Raw genomic sequence first — 22,609 nt, forward strand, 5'->3', positions numbered from 1 at the left:
AAACCTTAGAATACCTTTTTCCCCATGAAGAACTTTTTACTCCATTTATCCCTCATGGTTTTTACATTACTGTTGGCATGCATTTTAATTCTACTTATATTTAAGCCCCAAGATATTACAATTTTTCATTGGCCAGTTTTGGAAAATTCTTACTTACCTCTTCAAATATTGCTTCTCTCTTTTTCTTCTGTGACTCCACTAAATAGGTGTTAGACTCTTGCACTGTGTCTCACGTTTGCCTTAGGCTCTTTGTAATAACCTGTATTTTTTTCTCTGGTTTAGTGAAAATACCTTCATTGATCTTTTGAAAAGTTTTCTAGTCTTACCTTTTGCTGTTTAATCTATTCAACTTAAGTAGTAATTTCAGTTATTTTCCAGTTCTAGAATTTCCATTTAATTCTTTTAAAATTAAATTATTGGTAAAACTCTGTTGTCTGTTGGGGTTTTTTTTCCTCCTAGCTTTTATTCATAAGCATCTGTTTTTTGGCAGCCTGATAATTTTTGATTGAATAACTGTCATTGTAAAAATTGTAAAGGCTCCAGATGATAATCTTTTAGACAGGATTTATTTTTTCTTTTCTTAGACATGTTAGTGTGGGAGCTGATAACTTTTATCCAGCCAGGGACTAAAGTTAATCAAGACTGTTTTAAGGCTATTTGTACATTTGATTTGTCTTCATACAGTCTAGTTTTACTTTACAGGCGTTTCAATTTAGAGTCTTAAAGTCTTGGGACACTCTCTCTGGCAAATCTGAACTCTAATCCTTGTCTCGTCTGTAGTATAAGATGTCTGAAAACTTTGCCTCTTGGCTTCCTGCTGCATGCAAAGTCAGTATTTGGCAGAAGTCTTAAAGAGCACCTCACCAGGATCTTAGCCCCTTGGGTATCCTGTTTAATCTCCAGCGCCATAAGACCAATAGAATCTTTGCTGATAGTTTCACCCCATGGCAGTGGCTCTGTCTGGGTAAAGTATGGATTCTCGCTCTTGCATTATGGTTAGAATCTGCAAATATTCTTGTGGAGAAAAGTGGCTATAGTCTGTCAGCCCAATTTATTTATTTATTTTTGTTTGCTTTGTTTTTTTGTTTTTTTGTTTTTTGTTTGTTTTTGTTTGTTTTTTTTGTTTTTTTGTGGTTTTTTTTGAGACAGAATCTCACTCTGTCGCTCAGGCTGGAGTGCAGTGGCACGATCTTGGCTCACTGCAAGCTGCGCCTCCCAGGTTCACACCATTCTCCTGCCTCAGCCTCCCGAGTAGCTGGGACTACAGGGGCCTACTACCACGCCCGGCTTTTTTTATTTTTTTTTATTTTATTTTTTTTGTATTTTTAGTAGAGACAGGGTTTCACCGTGTTAGCCAGGATAGTCTCGATCTCCTGACCTCGTGATCCGCCCGCCTTGGCCTTCCAAAGTGCTGGGATTACAGGCATGAGCCACAGCGCCGGGCCTTGTTTTCGTTTTTTACTTCTGTAATGACTTGAAATGCCAGCCCACCTTTGGTTGTTCTCCCTTCTCTAGAATCTTGTGACCTTTTGTCCTGATTGCTTGAGCAGCTCTAGATACCTTTAAACATACTTATTTTTATTCAAGTTTTTCTATTTCTCAGCAGAATTTAGTTTACCTGCCAGTTACTCCATTATCCCCAGAAGCAGAACATCCCATGATAGCCTCTAAGTACTTTTTATATACATTAATTGTTTTGATCATTACCAGGCTTATCTCCCCTGCCCATCTTTACCGTCAGCTGTCACCAGTAAAGTTTTACTTACTGTTTCTACTCCAGCACTCACTCTGTGCTGAGTGTGTATGTGTATAAAATCTCCTATTATCCACTCAGCAACCATAGGGCAATGAGGTGCTATAATAATTTAATAAACAAAGGAGAGGCCCAGTATCTATAAGATCACAAAATTCATGGCAAAGCACTGATTCACATTGGTCTCAGTATATAACTCTTGCTGTTAAAGTCTATGCTGTTGTTTGTGGTCTTTCTATAATCTTGTTTGCTTCCTATAGAATATCGCTCAGGGAATATCTTCAGGACATTCTTTCTGTCCTGAAGTGCTTCATTATCACTCTGTACAGTTCTCTCTCATATTATCATATTCAAAATATCTCAGTGTCTGTATCCTCTACTATGTTATAGTTTTTGCCAAGACTAGGGAATGTGTTTTATTTATCTTTGTACCCCAGGGTTCATTAGAGTGCATGATATATTTAAGCATATAATAAATGTTTATTGTATTTCCCTAAAGTCATTGTATACTTAATTTGAATAGATTTAAGAAATTTTTATGTGTATTATTATTTTATCACCTTTATAAACACTTATTAGAATCTTAATTATTCTCCCTGGTACAGTCTTAGCAAAACTGTTGAACATTATGTGTTAAGTTACGTATTATATTAACTCTTTTTCATCATATATATAAAGTTGTTTTGACCTCAGGCAGTATTTTGTTATAACATCCTGAAGCAGTTCAGAGGACTTTTAGCATAAATATGGTAGTATTTCAAAACTGTAAAGTAATTTACCATTTGTTAATTGCAGAATTAATAAACAAAAATACTATGTGTATAATAAAATCACAATTGATTAAGCTACCTCCTAGAAGATGAATGAGCTGATTGCAGATAACAATGAAAGATGTAGCTCATAAGCATCAGTCTCATTTTATAACTGGATAAAATTTTGATAATACTCTTTAGACAGCATGATTTTTTTTAACCCTACTTTGCTGGGTAATTTGTATATTTTATTGGTCTAGAAGCTTGATAGCTAACACACTTGTTGATATACTGCACAATTGAAGACATTTGTTAAAGAAACTTAATAGTTTTTCCTTTGGGTGATTAAAAATAACGATTAGTACTTTATTCTCTAATAGTGGCTAATATAGACTCAATAGTTATAGAAGATGTTTTATAGAGTTGACCCTCTGTATCCACCGATTCTGCATCTGAGGATTCAACCAACTGTGGATCAAACATATTTGGGAAAAAAAATTAACAATACGACAATTTTAAAAATCAAATAAAACAGCACACTATAACAACTATTTACATAGCATTTACATTGTATTAGGTGTTAAGTAATCTAGAGATGATCTAAAGATACCAGAGGATATATGTATATGAAATGCAGATATTATGCCATTTTGTATAAGGGACTGGAACATCTGTGAATTTTGGTATCCATGGGAGTCCTGGAATCAGTCTCCCATGGAAACAAAGGGACAACTTTGATTACTTTTTAATCACAAATGAAATGTGTATATATGTGCATATGGACATGTATGTGCAAGTACTTTTTAAAAATGAGGCAAAATTCGTATAACATAAAATTTATCATTTTTACTTTTTTAAAAAGTACAGTTCAGTAGTGGCTTAGTACATTGACAGTGTTGTGCAACTAGCACCTCTGTCTAGTTCCAGAACATTTTATCAGTCCCAGAGGAAACTCCATAACCAATTACTTACCATTTCCCCCTCCCCACAGGCCTGGCAACTACTAATCTGCTTTTTGTATGTATGGATCTGCCCGATATTTAATACAAGTGAAATGATACAATGTGGCCTTTCGTGCCTATCTTCTTTCACTTAGCATAATGTTTTCAAGATTCATTGATGTTGTAGCATGCATCAATGCTTTATTTCTTTTTTATGACTACATATTATTTCATTGTATGACCAGGCTTAATGGCTTACACCTGTAATCTCAGCACTTTGGGAGGTTGAGGTGGAAGGATCCCTTGAGCCCAGGAGTTCAGGACCAAACTTAGCAACAGTGAGATCTTATCTCTATAAGAAATAAAATTACCCAGGTGTGGGCAGTGAGCTGTGATTGCATCACTGTATTTCAGCCTGAGTGGCAGAGCAAGACCCTGTTTAAAAAAAGGAAAATTCATTGTGTACATGTACCACATTTTAAAAATTCATTTATTGCTTGGTGAACATTTGGATTGTCCATCAATGGATGGATTATTAGCTAGTAACCTTTTGGCTATTGTGAATACTGCAGCAAAGAACATTTATGTCTCTGTCATTTGAACACCTGTTTCCAGTTCTTTTGGATATATACCTAGGAGTAGAATTGCTGGATCATATGGTAATTCTATGTTTAATTTTTTGAAGAATCCTTAAACTGTTTTCCACAGCAGTTAAACCATTATACATCTCCACAAGCAATGTCCAAGGATTCCAGTTTCTCTACATCCTCGTCAATGCAGGTGATTCCCCACTCCTTTTTTTTTTTTGAATAGCCATTCTACTGGCTTTTTTTGGGGTCTTTTTCAGCATTTTTACTGTGATCCATGTGTTTATGGGTTTCTTTGCATTTAACCTACTTGGAGTTGATTGAGCTCCTTAAATGTGTATATTATTGCTTTTCAATAAATTTGGGAAGTTTTCAGCCTTTTTTTTTTTAGTTATTTTTTTCTGCTTCTTTTGTCTTTCTTCTCCTTCTGATGCTCCCGTTATATACATGTCAGTGTGCTTAAAATAATGTCCTACAGTTCTCTGAAGGTAGAGAACTTTTCATTTTTCTCTACAAGTGGAGAAACTGTTCATTTTTCTTCATATTTTTCTGTCTAGATTGTATAATCTCTATTGATTTGTCTGTAGGTTCACTAATTCTTCTATTAGTTCATATCTACTGTTGACCTCCTCTAGTGAATTTTCATTTCAGTTATATTGTTCAGCTCCAGAATTTTTATTTGGTTCTTTAAAAAAAAAAATAACCTTTACCTTTTTGTGGATATTCTTTTAATTTTTTTGTGACATTGTCATCATACCTTCCTCTAATTATGGTTTTCTTTAGTTCTTTACACATACTTATTAATGGCTATTTGGAATGCTTTGTCTGTTAAATCCAACATGTAAGTTTAATCACAGTTTCTGTTATCTGTTTTTTCCCCAGCATATGGGTCATACTTTCTGTTTTTTTTGTGCCTTGTAATTTTCTATTCAAAGCTGGATATTTTATGTAGTAAATTGAGAAATTCTTGGAACTGGTTTCTTCCTTCCAGTGCGTGCTGTTGCTTCTTGCTTATTTTGTTTATGGACTGTTTTAGTGGAGTCTATTTAGTGCCCCCTCCCCCCACCACACACACACACACACACACACACACACACACACACACACACACACACACACACACACACACACACACACACACACACACACACACACACACACACACACACACACACACACTCTTAAGCCTCTGATGTTGCACCTCTGGGGAAGCAGCCTTGGGTATTCCCAGTTACCCTGGATGATGGTGGTTTGGCAGGGCTCCATTTTTGCCTGACTACACACATCTGTTAAGGTCCATTAATCTAGTGCTAATTGCACTGTTTTCAACAATGCCCTGGGGCATTATGTTGTTCTACAGACTCATCAACTTTGGTTTCCTTTGAAGAAATAGTTCCCTAAGTCAGTGCTTGAAATTTCTTCTGAACCCAGGTGGGCTCCTCTCAGCTGTCTCTTTTCCTGTTTTTTTTTCGGGCAAATCAACTGTCCTGTAGTTTAGCCTTTGTATCCATTGATTCCTCCAGTCTCTTCTCATTTGCCTCTCACAGCCTCTACTGTTTTTCAGATCATGCTTGCCTGTTCCCTTGCAAATGAAGTTCGTTTCTCTGGGAAGAGATTAAAAGCAGTCTGCTTTATGGTCCACTTCTTTCCACAGGCAGACATCTCCAAGCCCAGGCTCTGGAGTAAGGAGGAAGGAACAATGGTATTTCTTTCCCAGTGATACCTCTACTGTAGGAGCTGAGCTGGAGGGAGGCAGTAACCTCAGTTCTTATCTTCACGCTCCTGGTATGGAACCCACAGCTTACAAGCCAAGACAACAGTGATTGGTACCCCGACAGCATCATGCCCAAAGTAGAGCCTCCACCTTTCCGGCAGTAACAGATTTGAAGAAGGGAGCCAGCCCCTACCTCTTGGCTTCGTTCACCTGGAACATCAGCATTAAGTAGCTAGAGGTGTAGCAGGATGAGCCAAACAAACAAACAAAACCCATCAGACACCGAGTTGAGGAAGGAAAGGACTTTATTCGGCCGGGAGCGTCGGCAGACTTACATCTCAAACAACTGAGCAACCCGAGTGAGCAATGCCTGTCCCTTTTAAGGGCTTACAACTCTTAAGGGGGTCCACGTGAGAGGGTCGTGATCGATTGAGCAAGCAGGGGGTACGTGATTGGGGGCTGCATGCACCAGTGATCAGAACAGAACAGAACAGAACAGTGTGGGGATTTTCATGATGCTTTTCCATACAGTGTCTGGAATCTATAGATAACACAAGCAGTTAAGTCATGGGTTGATTTCTAACTACCAGGCCCAGGGCGTGGTACCAGGCTGTCTGCCTGTGGATTTCATTTCTGCCTTTTAGTTTTTACTTCTTTTTTCTTTGGAGGCAGAAATTGGGCACAAGACAATATGAAGGGTGGTCTTCTCCCTTAGAGGCAGGATGAGAAATGTTGACATCCTTCCTGTCACAGGAAGACTTTGACTGGACCTGTTGGAAGAGGGAACACAGTGCTTGTGGCTACACCAGTCTAGAGTGGAGTTTCTGACTCCTTGAGTTAGGACAGAGCAGGTCCTAGTTCAAAGACCACAGACTCTCACTTTTCTCATAGTCTCTACTAAATTTTCTTGAATAAATGTTTCTTCATTTGTTCTGTGCTTCCAGCAGTGTTTTTATATTTTTCACCAAATTTGCTGGGGAGTATGTCCGTGGAACTCCTCAAGTTGTCACGCTGAAAGTTTTTTTCATTAGCGTTCAGTCTCTGATGGTTATGGGGGTCTGTTCACATTTTCAGTTTCTTCTTGAGTCAGTTTTGGTAGTTCCACATTTGTGAATTTTAAAATTTTTGGTTCTGTTACTGATTTATAGTTTCATTCAACTGCAATCAGAGAAGATATTTTGTATAATTTAAATTTTTTTAAATTTGTTGAGACTTGTTTTGTGGCCTAGCTAGCATATGGTCTATCCTTGAGAACATACCATATGCACTTGAGAAGAATATGTGTTCCACTGTTGATGGGTGAAATGTCTATTAGATCTAGTTATTTTATACTGCTGTTCAAGTCTTCTCTTTATTGATCTTCCTCGTTCTGTGCATTATTGAATGTTGGGTATTGCTGTCTCCAACTGTTATTGTAGAATTGTCTATTCTCTCTTTAATTCTGTTAGTTTTTGCTTAATATAGTTTGGGGCTCTATTATTTGGTGTATATATGTTTGTGCTTGTCACACCGTCTTGATGAATTGACCCTTTTATCAATAGATAATATCTTTTGTCTCTCGTAACAATTTTTGACTTAAAGTCTGTTTTGTCTTATGGTAGCATAGCCACCCAGCTCTCTTCTGCATGAAATGCCTTTTTTCATCCTTTCACTTTCAACCTATTTTTGATTTCCATAAACACAAGAACCCTTAAAAATATTCTTCCAGTCTTTTCAGATTGCCTATCTGTTGGATCACTTCTTCAGTGCTTAGCCAGGCCATTTGCAACTCTGCCTTAGTCTTCACTTCCTGTTGGCTCAGCAGTGTCAGCCAGCTTAGGACCTTCTTACCTGTTTTCTTCTTTTTTTTTTCTTTTTATTATACTTTAAGTTTTAGGGTTTATGTGCACAACGTGCAGGTTAGTTACATATGTATACATGTGCCATGTTGGTGTGCTGCACCCATTAACTCATCATTTAACATAAGGAATATCTCCTAATGCTATCCCTCCCCCCTCTCCCCACCCCACAACAGACCCTGGTGTGTGATGTTCCCCTTCCTGTATCCGTGTGTTCTCATTGTTCAATTCCCACCTATGAGTGAGAACATGCGGTGTTTGGTTTTTTGTCCTTGCAATAGTTTGCTGAGAATGATGCTTTCCAGCTTCATCCATGTCCCCACAAAGGACATGAACTCATCATTTCTTATGGCTGCATAGTATTCCATGGTATATATGTGCCACATTTTCTTAATCCAATCTATCATTATTGGACATTTGGGTTGGTTCCAAGTCTTTGCTATTGTGAATAGTGCCACAATAAACATATGTGTGCATGTGTCTTTATAGCAGCATGATTTATAATCCTTTGGGTATATACCCAGTAATGGGATAGCTGGGTCAAATGGTATTTCTAGTTCTAGATCCCTGAGGAATTGCCACACTGTCTTCCACAGTGATTGAACTAGTTTACAGTCCCACGAACAGTGTAAAAGTGTTCCTATTTCTCCACATCCTCTCCAGCACCTGTTGTTTCCTGACTTTTTAATGATCGCCATTCTAACTGGTGTGAGATGGTATCTCATTGTGGTTTTGATTTGCATTTCTCTGATGGCCAGTGATGATGAGCCTTTTTTCATGTGTTTTTTGGCTACATAAATGTCTTCTTTTGAGAAGTGTCTGTTCATATCCTTCGCCCACTTTTTGATGGGGTTGTTTGTTTTTTCCTGTAAATTTGTTGGAGTTCATTGTAGATTCTGGATATTAGCCCTTTGTCAGATGAGTAGGTTGCAAAAATTTTCTCCCATTCTGTAGGTTGCCTATTCACTCTGATGGTAGTTTCTTTTGCTGTGCAGAAGCTCTTTAGTTTAATTAGATCCCATTTGTCAATTTTGGCTTTTGTTGCCATTGCTTTTGGTGTTTTAGACATAAAGTCCTTGTCCATGCCTGTGTCCTGAATGTTATTGCCTAGGTTTTCTTCTACGGTTTTTATGGTTTTAGGTCTAACATGTAAGTCTTTAATCCATCTTGAATTAATTTTTGTATAAGGCGTAAGGAAAGGATCCAGTTTCAGCTTTCTACATATGGCTACCCAGTTTTCCCAGTACCATTTATTAAATAGGGAATCCTTTCCCCATTTCTTGTTTTTGTCAGGTTTGTCAAAGATCAGATGGTTGTAGATATGCAGCATTATTTCTGAGGGCTCTGTTCTGTTCCATTGGTCTATATCTCTGTTTTGGTACCAGTACCATGCTGTGTTGGTTACTGTAGCCTTGTAGTGTAGTTTGAAGTCAGGTAGCGTGATGCCTCCAGCTTTGTTCTTTTGGCTTAGGATTGACTTGGCAATGCGGGCTCTTTTTTGGTTCCATATTGACTTTAAAGCAGTTTTTCCCAATTCTGTGAAGAAAGTCATTGGTAGCTTGATGGGGATGGCATTGAATCTATAAATTACCTTGGGCAGTATGGCCATTTTCATGATATTGATTGTTCCTACCCATGAGCATGGAATGTTCTTCCATTTTTTTGTATCCTCTTTTATTTCATTGACCAGTGGTTTGTAGTTCTCCTTGAAGAGGTCCTTCACATCCCTTGTAAGTTGGATTCCTAGGTATTTTATTCTCTTTGAAGCAATTGTAAATGGGAGTTCACTCATGATTTGGCTCTCTGTTATTGGTGTATGAGAATGCTTGTGATTTTTGCACACTGATTTTGTATCCTGAGACTTTGCTGAAGTTGCCTATCAGCTTAAGGAGATTTTGGCCTGAGACGATGGGGTTTTCTAGATATACAATCGTGTCATCTGCAAACAGGGACAATTTGACTTCCTCTTTTCCTAAGTGAATACCCATTATTTCCTTCTCCTGCCTGATTGCCCTGGCCACAACTTCCAACACTGTTGAATAGGAGTGGTGAGAGAGGGCATCCCTGTCTTGTGCCAGTTTTCAAAGGAAATGCTTCCAGTTTTTGCCCATTCAGTATGATACTGGCTGTGGGTTTGTCATAGGTAGCTCTTATTATTTTGAGATACGTCCCATCAATACCTAATTTATTGAGAGTTTTTAGCATGAACGTTGTTGAATTTTGTCAAAGGCCTTTTCTGCATCTATTGAGATAATCATATGGTTTTTTTCGTTGGTTCTGTTTATATGCTGGATTACATTTATTGATTTGCATATGTTGAAGCAGCCTTGCATCCCAGGGATGGAGCCCACTTGATCATTATGGATAAGCTTCTTGATGTGCTGCTGGATTTGGTTTGCCAATATTTTATTGAGGATTTTTGCATCGATGTTCATCAGGGATAGTGGTCTAAAATTCTCTTTTTCTGTTGTGTCTCTGCCAGGCTTTGGTATCAGGATGATGCTGGCCCCATAAAATGCGTTAGGGAGGATTCCCTCTTTTTCTGTTGATTGGAATAGTTTCAGAAGGAATGGTACCAGCTCCTCCTTGTACCTCTGGTAGAATTCAGCTGTGAATCCATCTGGTCCTGGACTTTTTTTGGTTGGTAAGGTATTAATTATTGCCTCAATTTCAGATCCTGTTATTGGTCTATTCAGAGATTCAACTTCTTCCTGGTTTAGTCTTGGGAGGGTGTATGTGTTGAGGAATTTATCCATTTCTTCTAGATTTTCTAGTTTATTTGCGTAGAGGTGTTTATAGTATTCTCTGATGGTAGTTTGTATTTCTGTGGGATCGTTGGTGATATCCCCTGTATCATTTTTTATTGCATCTATTTGATTCTTCTCTCTTTTCTTCTTTATTAGTCTTGCTAGCAGTCTATCAATTTTGTTGATCTTTTCAAAAAACCAGCTCCTGGATTCATTAATTTTTTTGAAGGGTTTTTTTGTCTCTATTTCCTTCAGTTCTTCTCTGATCTTAGTTATTTCTTGCCTTCTGCTAGCTTTTGAATGTGTTTGCTCTTGCTTCTCTAGTTCTTTTAATTTTGATGTTAGGGTGTCAGTTTAGATCTTTCCTGCTTTCTCTTGTGGACGTTTAGTGCTATAAGTTTCCCTCTACACACAGCTTTGAATGTGTCCCAGAGATTCTGGTATGTTGTGTCTTTGTTGTCGTTGGTTTCAAAGAACATCTTTATTTCTGCCTTCATTTCGTTATGTACCCAGTAGTCATTCAGGAGCAGGTTGTTCAGTTTCCATGTAGTTGAACGGTTTTGAGTGAGTTTCTTAATCCTGAGTTCTTGTTTGATTGCACTGTGGTCTGAGAGACAGTTTGTTATAATTTCTATTCTTTTACATTTGCTGAGGAGTGCTTTACTTCCAACTAAGTGGTCGATTTTGGAATAAGTGTGATGTGGTGCTGAGAAGAATGTATATTCTGTTGATTTGGGGTGGAGAGTTCTGTAGATGTCTATTAGGTCCGCTTGGTGCAGAGCTGAGTTCAATTCCACGATATCCTTGTTAACTTTCTGTCTCGTTGATCTGTCTAATGTTGACAGTGGGATGTTAAAGTCTCCCATTATTATTGTATGGGAGTCTAAGTCTCTTTGTAGGTCTCTAAGGACTTGCTTTATGAATCTGGGTGCTCCTGTATTGGGTACATATATATTTAGGATATTTAGCTCTTCTTGTCGAATTGGTCCCTTTACCATTATGTAATGGCCTTCTTTGTCTCTTTTGATCTTTGTTTGTTTAAAGTCTGTTTTATCAGAGACTAGGATTGCAACCCCTGCCTTTTTTTGTTTTTCATTTGCTTGGTAGATCTTCCTCCATCCCTTTATTTTGAGCCTATGTGTGTTTCTGCATGTGAGATGGGTTTCCTGAATACAGCACACTGATGAGTCTTGACTCTTTATCCAATTTGCCAGTCTGTGTCTTCTAATTGGAGCATTTAGCCCATTTACATTTAAGGTTAATATCGTTATATGTGAATTTGATCCTGTCATTATGATGTTAGCTGGTTATTTTGCTCGTTAGTTGATGCAGTTTCTTCCTAGCCTCGATGGTCTTTACAGTTTGGCATGTTTGTGCAGTGGCTGGTACCAGTTGTTCCTTTCCATGTTTAGTGCTTCCTTCAGGTGCTCTTTTAGGGCAGTCCTGGTGGTGACAGAATCTCTCAGCATTTGCTTGTCTGTAAAGAAATTTATTTCTCCTTGACTTATGAAGCTTAGTTTGGCTGGATATGAAATTCTGGGTTGAAAATTCTTTTCTTTAAGAATGTTGAATATTGGCCCCCACTCTCTTCTGGCTTGTAGAGTTTCTGCTGAGAGATCCGCTGTTAGTCTGATGGGCTTCCCTTTGTGGGTAACCCGAGCTTTCTCTCTGGCTGCCTTAACATTTTTTCCTTCATTTCAACTTTGGTGAATCTGACAATTATGTGTCTTGGAGTTGCTCTTCTCGAGGAGTATCTTTGTGGCATTCTCTGTATTTCCTGAATTTGAATGTTGGCCTGCCTTGCTAGATTGGGGAAGTTCTCCTGGATAATATCCTGCAGAGTGTTTTCCCACTTGGTTCCATTCTCCCCATCACTTTCAGGTACACCAGTCAGACGTAGATTTGGTCTTTTCACATATTCCATATTTCTTGGAGGCTTTGTTTCTTTTTTTTCTTTTTTCTCTAAGCTTCTCTTCTCGCTTCATTTCATTCATTTCATCTTCCATCACTGATACCCTTTCTTCCAGTTGATTGAATTGGCTACTGAGGCTTGTGCATTCGTCACGTAGTTCTCGTGCCTTGGTTTTCAGCTCCATCAGGTCCTTTAAGGACTTCTCTGCATTGGTTATTCTAGTTAGCCATTCGTCTAATTTTTTTTCAAGGTTTTTAACTTCTTTGCCATGGGTTCAAACTTCCTCCTTTAGCTCGGAGTAGTTTGATCGTCTGAAGCCTTCTTCTCTTAACTCATCAAAGTCATTCTCCGTCCAGCTTTGTTCCGTTGCTGGTGAGGAGCTGCGTTCCTTTGGAGGAGGAGAGGCACTCTGATTTTTAGAGTTTCCAGTTTTTCTGCTGTGTTTTTTCCCCATCTTTGTGGTTTTATCTACCTTTGGTCTTTGATGATGGTGACGTACAGATGGGGTTTTGGTGTGGATGTCCTTTCTGTTTGTTAGTTTTCTTTCTAACAGTCAGGACCCTCGGCTGCAGGTCTGTTGGAGTTTGCTGGAGGTCCACTCCAGACCCTGTTTGCCTGGGTATCAGCAGTGGAGGCTGCAGAACAGCGGATATTGGTGAACAGCAGATGTTGCTGCCTGATTGTTCATCTGGAAGTTTTGTCTCAGAGGAGTACCTGGCCATGTGAGGTGACAGTCTGCCCCTACTGGGGGGTGCCTCCCAGTTAGGCTACTCGGGGGTCAGGGACCCACTTGAGGAGGCAGTCTGTCCGTTCTCAGATGTCCAGCTGTGTGCTGGGAGAACCACTACTCTCTTCAAGGCTGTCAGACAGGGACATTTAAGTCTGCAGAGGATTCTGCTGCCTTTTGTTTGGCTGTGCCCTGCCCCCAGAGGTGGAGTCTACAGAGGCAGACAGACCTCCTTGCCCTGTGGTGGGCTCCACCAGGTTCAAGCTTCCAGGCTGCTTTGTTTACCTACTCAAGCCTGAGCAATGGCAGGTGCCCGTCCCCCAGCCTCGCTGCCACCTTGCAGTTTGATCTCAGACTGCTGGGCTAGCAATGAGTGAGGCTCCATGGGCGTAAGACCCTCCGAGCCAGGCGCGGGATATAATTTCCTGGTGTGCCGTTTGCTAAGACCATTGGAAAAGCACAGTATTAGGGTGGGGTGACCCGATTTTCCAGGTGCCATCTATCACCCCTTTCTTTGACTAGGAAAGGGAATTCCCTGTCTCCTTGCGCTTCCCGGGTGAGGTGATGCCTCGCCCTGCTTCGGCTCACGCTCGGTGTGCTGCACCCACTGTCCTCCACCCACTTTCCAACACTCCCCAGTGAGATCAACCCAGTACCTCAGTTGGAAATGGAGAAATCACCCGTCTTCTGTGTCGCTCACACTGGGAGCTATAGACTGGAGCTGTTCCTATTCGGCCATCTTGGCTCCACCCCCCACCTGTTTTCAAGCATGTGTTTGGCCCTGGGCATACCCATAGCTTTCTAGATTTCCTGGTATATATGGGAGCTTTTCAAAGCTTTTATTCCCCAGCTTCTTCCTTCCCACGCGTTTTTGCCTGGTCATTGCTTGTGCCAGCTCTGATTCCTTCTCTAGGTGGCTATAACTAATACATTTGCCTCTTAATGCTTTTGATAAATGCCAGATCCGAGAATGCTGTCCCCTTCCTTGGGGAAGCTCCAAGGCAGGTGAAACTGGCCCTTCAATCAGTCCTTCAGGGAATTGCCAGACTGGTCAAAGTACATTACAATATGTTTTAGAATAAGGTCCATCTTGCTCTCTTTGGTAACAGCATCCTATACCAGAACGAGGGCAAATGACTATATATCAGCATCCTATATCAGGAATGAGGGCTGATGACTTGGGCGGACCACCAAACTTGGGGAGGGAGCCATAGTAAGCAGGTTTGTTAAAATGCCACAGCCCTTTCTCACCGAAATTCAGTAGCTTGTTTCTTCATTAAGCATTCCCTTAGCTGTTAATTTTTTTTTTTTTTTTTTTTTTTGAAACGGAGTCTTGCTCTGTCGCCCAGGCTGGAGTGCAGTGGTGTGATCTCGGCTCACTGCAAACTCTGCCTCCTGGGTCCACGACATTCTCCTGCCTCAGCCTCCCGAGTAGCTGGGACCATAGGCGCCTGCCATCACACCCGGCTAATTTTTTTTATTATTTTTTAGTAGAGACAGGGTTTCACCATGTTAGCCAGGATGGTCTCGATCTCCTGACCTCATGATCCGCCCGCCTCGGCTTCCCAAAGTGCTGGGATTACAGGCGTGAACCACCGCGCCTGGCTGGCTGTTAAGTTTTTGATTCAGTTCCAGAGTTTCAAACAAGCTGATTCTGACCATTTCACCAGCTATTCATTTCTTTTGTGGATGGATGGAGTTTTGGAGCTCTCTACTATTTTGTGACATCTATGTGTATATACATTTTTACATATCTACGAATTTCTACCTATGTAGTTGAGGGATTCATAGATATTTTTAAAGAATGTCAAGAAATGTATTGTTATGATAATCAACAATTCAGGATACAGGTTACTTCTGGTAAAGAGAGGAAACATGATAGTGGTAGGGACACACCAGGATGGTGGGTACATGATTGTTTGACATGTGATTCTTTTTTTGTTTTCTGAATATTTGAGATTTTTATATAAAGTTAGATAGTTGTGTGTGTCTATATGACATATATAAAACATTGTGACATTCAAGCATTTTGTTGAAGTAGAAAGTCTTGTATATGTTTATTCGAATAACAAATCTTGCTTTCCCTTTAATAAGTAAAAGTAGGAATTATCACACTTGAAATGCTTAAGACTAGTTTATATGATGGAATAGGGAAGAATCTTTTACTTATTTGTTGATGTATATAGATTGATTGTCTTGTGTTTTTCTCTAGATCTTAGTTTCATTGTACCCTCTCTGCAGCCTTTTTCTGTAAGAATGAGAATAGGAAGGCCTGAATGTTAGTAGGTAGTTGATAGTCTACTGTTTTTATTTTCATTTTTCTTCTTATGAAGAGGAGGAAGAAAATAGAATCCTGGAAATAGCACTGAAGTGGACTTTGGGAGATCTTTGTCTTTGTTCTTTGTTCTAATATTCATTTAACAGTGTAAATTTGGACAGTTTTTATTTTCTGTGCCAGTCCTCATTTGTAAAATAAGAATTGGAACAATAGGTAAGGCCTGTTTAAGCTTTGTAAAATCTGGAAGGGCAGCATGATTCTATGGAAAGAGCATTGACTTTGGAGCCAGGCAACTTTGTGTTCAACTATTTTCTAATTACTTTAAAGTAAGCTTTCTAAACTCTTTTCTCATCATTAAGATGGGGTATTAACACCCATCTCACAGAGCTACTGAAGAATGAACAACATATATAATATCTTGTAAAGTGCTCACATATACAGTCTGTTCACTCAGAGTCTCCATACCCTTATCTTGTAACTACATCCTTTGAAGTAAAGCTGGAGAGAAAACAAACAAACAAAAAAATCCTTGTAACCTTTTATGTAGCTTGCTTTTATTTTTTTATTTTATTTTATTTTATTTTTGAGATGGAGTCTCATTCTGTTGCCCAGGCTGGAGTGCAGTGGTGCAATCTTGCCTCACTGCAACCTCCACCTCCCAGGTTCAAACGATTCTCCTGCCTCAGCCTCTGGAGTAGCTGGGATTATAGGCGCCCGCCCCCATGCCTGGCTCATTTTTATATTTTTAGTAGAGACAGGGTTTCACCATGTTTGCCAGACTGGTCTTGAACTCCTGGGCTCAAGTGATCCACTTGCCTCAGCCTCCCAAAGTGCTGAGATTACAGGCGTAAGCCACCATACCTGACTGTAGTTTGCTTTTATATATGAATTACATTTGAATTGTATATGAAGTATATTTTTATATATGAGGTATGTTGTGAGTTATACTTCCGGAAGATAATAACTCTTCTAGAGATATTGAAGAACTTTCTCTTTACCCTCCAGGGTTTCTAAGTTTTTTATTTATGTGTTTTTGTTAGTATTAAATTATAATAGTATCTTTTTATAAAAGCTTAAAGATTCAGGTTAATGTTTTCTTTGATTTCTTTCTTTTTACCTTCTACCCCAGGATCTATTACTTAAACAGTAACATAGACACAAGATATTACATATTTTCTGTAGTCCATATGAGTTTGAAAATAACCATGTTTTCCACTACTTTTAAAAATAATTACTTGTATTTCTGTATTAATTAAAACATAACACATTTATGACTTGTGAATAAATAAAAATAAGAAAAAAATCTCATCACCCAGAGATAGCCTTTTAATATTTAGATGTATTTGACATTATCACTGAGATGCCAAAGTGCAACTCACTGCCTCCACCTGCCAGTCTGTTTTTCTTTATGCACCAGTACCTCTATATACTATTTATATTTGTAAAAGCAATGTCCTGTTAGGCATACTGTTTGATTTTTTTAGATAAATAACATATCCTGAACACTTTTCCCTGTCATTAAGAAAATTTAATACACTCTTAATGGTTGCACATTTTCCGTGTATTAATATTACAGAAATATACTGTGCTCAGAATAATCTTTCTCACAGTTGTAATCATTTTCCTAGGATGTATTTGTAGGATGAATCTGACAAAATTTCTTTTGATACTAATTATAAAATTGATCTATAGCAAAGCCTTATCCCCAGTATAGTGATGTCTGCTTCTCTGCAATTTTGCTGGCTGTAGGGCTTAACGGTTTAAAATAATCTTGGACAGTGCAATAGGTAGAAAACGTTATGGGTTCTTTTTCTATTTCATTGATTACAAGTGTGGGTAAACTTTTTTTTTTTTTTTTTTGGTAATCATTCTTCTGTGAAATGCTTGCTCATCTCATCATTTTTTTTGTGTGTGTGAATGTTTTTGAAATCAATGCAAGTTGCCAGAAACCATATAAATGCTTTCATGGACATCAAATAACACCATCTGCATTTTTATACTTTTAGAAATTGGTAGCTTATATTTTAGCATCATTCCCTTCTTGCCAGAAATCTCACCATGAAATAATAAGGGAGATTATTATACTATTTATATTCCCGCAAGAAAAGTATGAGAGTGCCTCTCCTTACACTCTCACTCATCTTTTGGATTGTTCCTAGTTTGATAGGTAAAAAGTGGCTTTTTAATTTAGTTTTAATTTTTATTTTTCTAATTACAAGTTTCTTTCCTGTGAGTTATTTGCTTATTTTCTTATTTGTAAAAATTCTTTATATATTAAGGAAATTAGTTATATGTGCTATATGCATTTCAGATATTTTTCTTGGTTTATTGTTTTTGAAATTGGTCATAATGGTTTATTTTATCAGGTTTTTTTACAGTCACTGGCAAAATTATTGACCAGGACACATCCCTCTCATATATTACTAGAGATTTTTCTAACAGACAAGTCTAATAATCATTACTCTTTCAGTACATTTATTTAATTAACTATGAATTTGCCTAAAATAAATATTCAACTTTTGTTTCTGGTCCTGTTTCTACTCCCTAGTCTGTAGAAAACAATAGTGGTCTGTCTTGGAGAATGTTCCACATGCACTTGAAAATAATGTGTGTTCTAGTATTGATGGGTGAAATGGCTGTTAGGTCTAGCTAGTTGTTTTACACTGCTGTTCAAGTCTTCTATTTCTTTTTTGATTTTCCTGGTTCTGTGCATTATTGAATGTTGGGTATTGCTGTCTCCAACTATTATTGTAGAATTGTCTATTCTGCCTTCAATTCTGTTAGTTTTTGCTTGATATAGTTTGGGGCTCTATTATGTGGTGTATATATGTTTGTACTTGTCATACCTTCTTGATGAATTGACCCTTTTATCAATATATAATATCCTTTGTCTCTCATAACAATTTTTGTCTTAAAGTCTGTTTTGTCTGTGGTAGCATAGGGTTCTCCAGACTTCAGTACATATATTGTCATGTAATCTTGAAACCCTCTTGCACCTCCAGAGTGCACTACTTATGTAGCTTATTCTGATTGTGCCTCTTTTAGTAAGTTACAAAGCAGCAGCATCTGGTCACTAATATCCTGGTTAGGTTATGAAGAGGTAATTATGCATACCATTGGATACCGTACAAGAACAGCTACCTGGGAGGAAATTTTGTGACATAGTACGTCTCGGTAAGAAGCACTCTGTTAGGGATGAAGTCTTATCAGAGAACCTGTTGTCTGAGATAGACGTAGACTTTTGTAGAAAGTCTGTATTTCTTCTTACAGAGCATTCATTGCCTGTTACATTCCATTCTGTTTTACTTGACGAAAACTTCTGGAGTCTGACAAATGGGTAACTAGTATTTATAGTTCTAACTTTGCAAACCTTTTGGTTTTCATGACTATGTCAATAAAAAGGTGAAGGAAGGTGAACCAGATATTAACTGATGTCATTATGTTTCCATGATATTTTGTGATTTTATGTATATGCTCTTACTCTTAAACTATATGTTATTTTAAAATTTGTGATTTTTTGGAGAACATGCCTTTACAAAATAATCTTATCTATAAATACTAAGTTTGTTTAGATTTCAAGTGTTACATGTTACAAAAACTTATTTCTTAAAATCATTAAATTTATCTAAAATTCTCACATGTTCCTTCATAATCTAGTTTGGGATAGTAATTGTTTCATGTCTGTTTAAATATGTCTTCCCTCTTGATTCTGTCATTTAAACTTTTTAATCGGTACATCAAACTTCTTTCCTTTGTAGGTAAGGTACTCAGCTGTGTGGGGTACTACATAAATCCTAAAAGACTACAATAAAGTGGCAATGTCTCGGGAACCCACCCCACCTCTACCTGGAGATATGTCTACTGGTCCCATAGCAGAAAGCTGGTGTTACACACAGGTACATGCTCTTAAAAATCCCTCACTTTATGTCACTTATAAATTTTACGGTATGTTGAGAATAGTATTGTGAAACACTTTGCCATAGTTATTAGAAGTGTTAGAAGACTGGATCGTAGAATGTTGAACATGTAACAAGTTAAAAGTATTACCATCATCATTATAAAAGTGGTTTTCTGAATCTCTTAGGTTAAAGTAGTAAAATTTTCCTACATGTGGACCATTAATAACTTCAGTTTTTGTCGAGAGGAAATGGGTGAAGTGTTAAAAAGTTCAACATTTTCATCTGGCCCAAGTGACAAAATGAAATGGTAAGATTTTTGTTTGCTTTGAATTTTTGTTTTTGATGTGATCAGCTGCTCATGACTTTGTTGTTATCATTGTTCCTGAATGAGTATTAATGTAATTTCATATTAGATTGGTAATATGTTCCTAATAGTGTGGGGAATTATAAAGAACTGTGAGGATGTTGACAGGAGTGCTGTTTGTGACATTAACACATGATTTCAGTGTTCTCTCTCTCTCTCTCTCTCTCTCGAATGCTTTTCAAGTATTATATTCCTCCATATGAGCTTATTGTTTTATTTTAGGTGCCTGAGGGTAAACCCAAAGGGATTAGATGATGAAAGTAAAGACTACTTGTCCTTATATTTGCTTTTAGTCAGCTGCCCCAAAAGTGAAGTTCGAGCAAAATTCAAATTTTCCCTTCTGAATGCTAAAAGGGAAGAAACAAAAGCAATGGGTAAGTGATTTGCAAACTGAGTGAAGACATTTCTGTATAACTACATATTGTGACTTCTTCTGCACCTTTACCTAGAAAAGTCTGGGACTTTTTTCTACTAAAATCTGCTTGACCTGAAACTTTTAATTTGACCATTATTTAAATTCAGCATAGAGCTATAATTATTTTACTGAGCGTTAGACTTCGTAAAACATGTAAAAATGATTAATAATATTACTTCTTCATGTCCTAAAATGACATCCAGTTGTCACTTAGAAAAATAGTTGCTGTTAGGGCAAGGTGCCTGGTTCAGTGCTTGGCATATATAATACATGCTCAGGAAGCATTTCTCTCTTGCCTTTTTTGCCAGGTAATAAAATCTGAAGAACAATGAGAAAGAGATAGAGTGCCCTGATATTTTGTCACTAGAATTTTTTGAGCAATAGATTGAACACTGACTGAAAGGAGCCGTTTTTCTTAGTTTCAGGGCCTATTAATTTCAGTCCAAAATTCACATATATAGCCAGCTGAAATGCAGTAGCCTTGAGCTTCATAGTAGAAGAGTGATGTAGGAAATGTACGTTGTGTATGGCAGGAGAATAATATTTTCTAGAAGTGAATCACAGAATCAAGTAACTTGATTACAGAAAATTCACATTCACATACATTTTTAAATAATGTATTGCTAAAATAATATATATTTTCACATTGTCTCATCTTAAGATAGTGGAGTATTTCAGGTAGATTGATTACTGATTTTCCACTTCCATTTTATTCTTTGTATAATAGATGATGAATACTTTCTGTAGAGGATCTTGTTTACTGCCTGGTATATAGTCGTTACAGACTACCTTAGGCATTTGAAATATTTGCTTCAGATATTTATTAAATCTATTACAAATTACACGAAAAGCATCTTTTGGACTTTATGAAAAATTCTTTTTAGGGGAGAGGAGGTTATGTCTGGAGACTTAGGAATGATAAAGGACTTTCTTTATCTTTTTCACAGGTTCATGGATTTTTCTATAGTTGAGTAAAACTTAAATCAGTGGGATGGGTATGCCAGGAAAGCTTAAACGTGCCTTGATATTTAGAACATCCATTTTTGAAGGGAGAAGCAGGAAATAAGATGTATATTTCTTACCAGATTCTGATATTAGATGATGAGTAGTGTGCCTATACCAACATATTTTGATCCTATTTCATTGTCTTTTAGGGCCTAGATTGTTAAAAAGATCTCTTCCTTCTCCATGTGATTTGATCTGACTTTTCTATTTGAGATCCAGAAGTCTGAAAGTGAGCTCATTGACAATGGCCAAAATTGAGTAGGCATATGGAGTTACTGTTTCTACCTGACTTAAAACTCTTACGACATTTGATTTATAAACACAAATATCTGTAATTTTTATGATGGATGTATTGACAAGTCCTGCTTTCACACATTTTATTTAACTGTGTTACCATGTTTAAAAAGTCTCTTGGATATTTATTTTATTTAAACTCTATTCTGTTTTCCACCAGAAAGCCAAAGAGCATATCGATTTGTGCAAGGGAAGGACTGGGGTTTTAAAAAATTCATTAGAAGGGACTTTTTGCTTGATGAAGCTAATGGTCTTTTACCAGATGACAAGCTTACATTATTTTGTGAGGTGGGTACATCTTTTATTCTAAGGAACCCCATGGTTTATTTAGTGATATGGCAAAAGTATAAACTGGATTAATGACACTTTAAAAATTAAGTAATTGGTATAGTTCATCAAGTTTCATTCGTAAATTCTTGACTAGAAAAAGCTTAGAAGATTCTTGACACAAACCAATGTAATGACCCAGTCTGGAAACATTCTGTCATATTTCTAGCTGTAATTTGTGTGTACACTTATTCTACAACATACTACATCCTTCTTCCTCTTGAAAAGATTGTGAATGTGAATATGTGAACATTTCTGAATATTTTCTTCATTCTGAGCAACTGACATAGATTGTCAATTTTTAAAAAATTTTCAGATTGATTGTATTAAACATTATTACTGAGAGTTTATCAGTTTGAACCCGAAGTACCTGGAAAACATTGAGAAGCTTTCTGATTGTTCAGGCGGTTGGACTAATCTAATTAAATAGCATTCTAAGAAATAGTTCTCAAATTTTTAAGATATGCCTATCTCTATTGACAAATTTATAAGGTGTAATTATGTGCATAGAATGGGATATTTTGAAAGTTACTAGCATTGCCTCTGCCAATAATGTACACTTATGATTTGTCCTAATTTGATGTTTGGATTTGCTTTTGTCATGTTATCATTAGGTAGTTTTATCTATATGAATTTTTGAGATTCACCTTTGGACTGAATTCAAGGATTATATTTTTAACCAGTACAGTTTATAGAGAATATACATCAGTAACAACTTTATCAAAATGTTTAAGGCAGTTGATAATTTTCATAAGAAAGATAGTTGAAAAGATTTTTATCATGTACTCAACATTAGATATATTTCAACAGATTATCATGGACAGATGAGTGTCTTAGGAATATAATAACTTCTTTAACTGTAAGTTAGCTGTAATCTTTTTATAGTAAGTGTATAAGATTTCTTGGCAAGATTACAAACTAATTGTATGACATTATGTCAGAAGGATAATTGAAATATGCCCCCAGAGACTATATAATTGCATCTTATTTTTTACTTAGACAAGTTAAATGAACTGTATGATGAATTTATTATGAATACAATTATTTGGTTGACAA

General features: G+C 37.3%; 1 protein-coding gene across 7 annotated transcripts in view; it reads left to right on the forward strand.

Moving 5' to 3' along the window:
• Positions 1-22,609, forward strand: part of SPOPL (speckle type BTB/POZ protein like) — a 77,259-nt gene that overhangs the window by 35,103 nt on the left and 19,547 nt on the right. For 4 of the 7 annotated variants that reach the window (XR_008501011.2, XM_054477487.2, XM_054477483.2 and 1 more), the window contains 4 exons: positions 19,008-19,145; positions 19,334-19,455; positions 19,735-19,886; positions 21,387-21,514. Coding sequence is in view for 6 of the 7 variants with exons in the window: in XM_054477487.2 (XP_054333462.1) it covers positions 19,068-19,145; positions 19,334-19,455; positions 19,735-19,886; positions 21,387-21,514 (480 nt within the window). In the remaining variant the exon portion in view is untranslated. Of the gene's footprint in view, positions 1-19,007; positions 19,146-19,333; positions 19,456-19,734; positions 19,887-21,386; positions 21,515-22,609 lie in introns of those variants that run through there. The other 3 variants (XM_054477489.2, XM_063647430.1, XM_054477488.2) reach the window with 2 other exon arrangements.

The sequence above is a fragment of the Pongo pygmaeus genome, chromosome 11 (genome assembly GCF_028885625.2).
Source record: "Pongo pygmaeus isolate AG05252 chromosome 11, NHGRI_mPonPyg2-v2.0_pri, whole genome shotgun sequence".
NCBI lineage: Eukaryota > Metazoa > Chordata > Mammalia > Primates > Hominidae > Pongo > Pongo pygmaeus.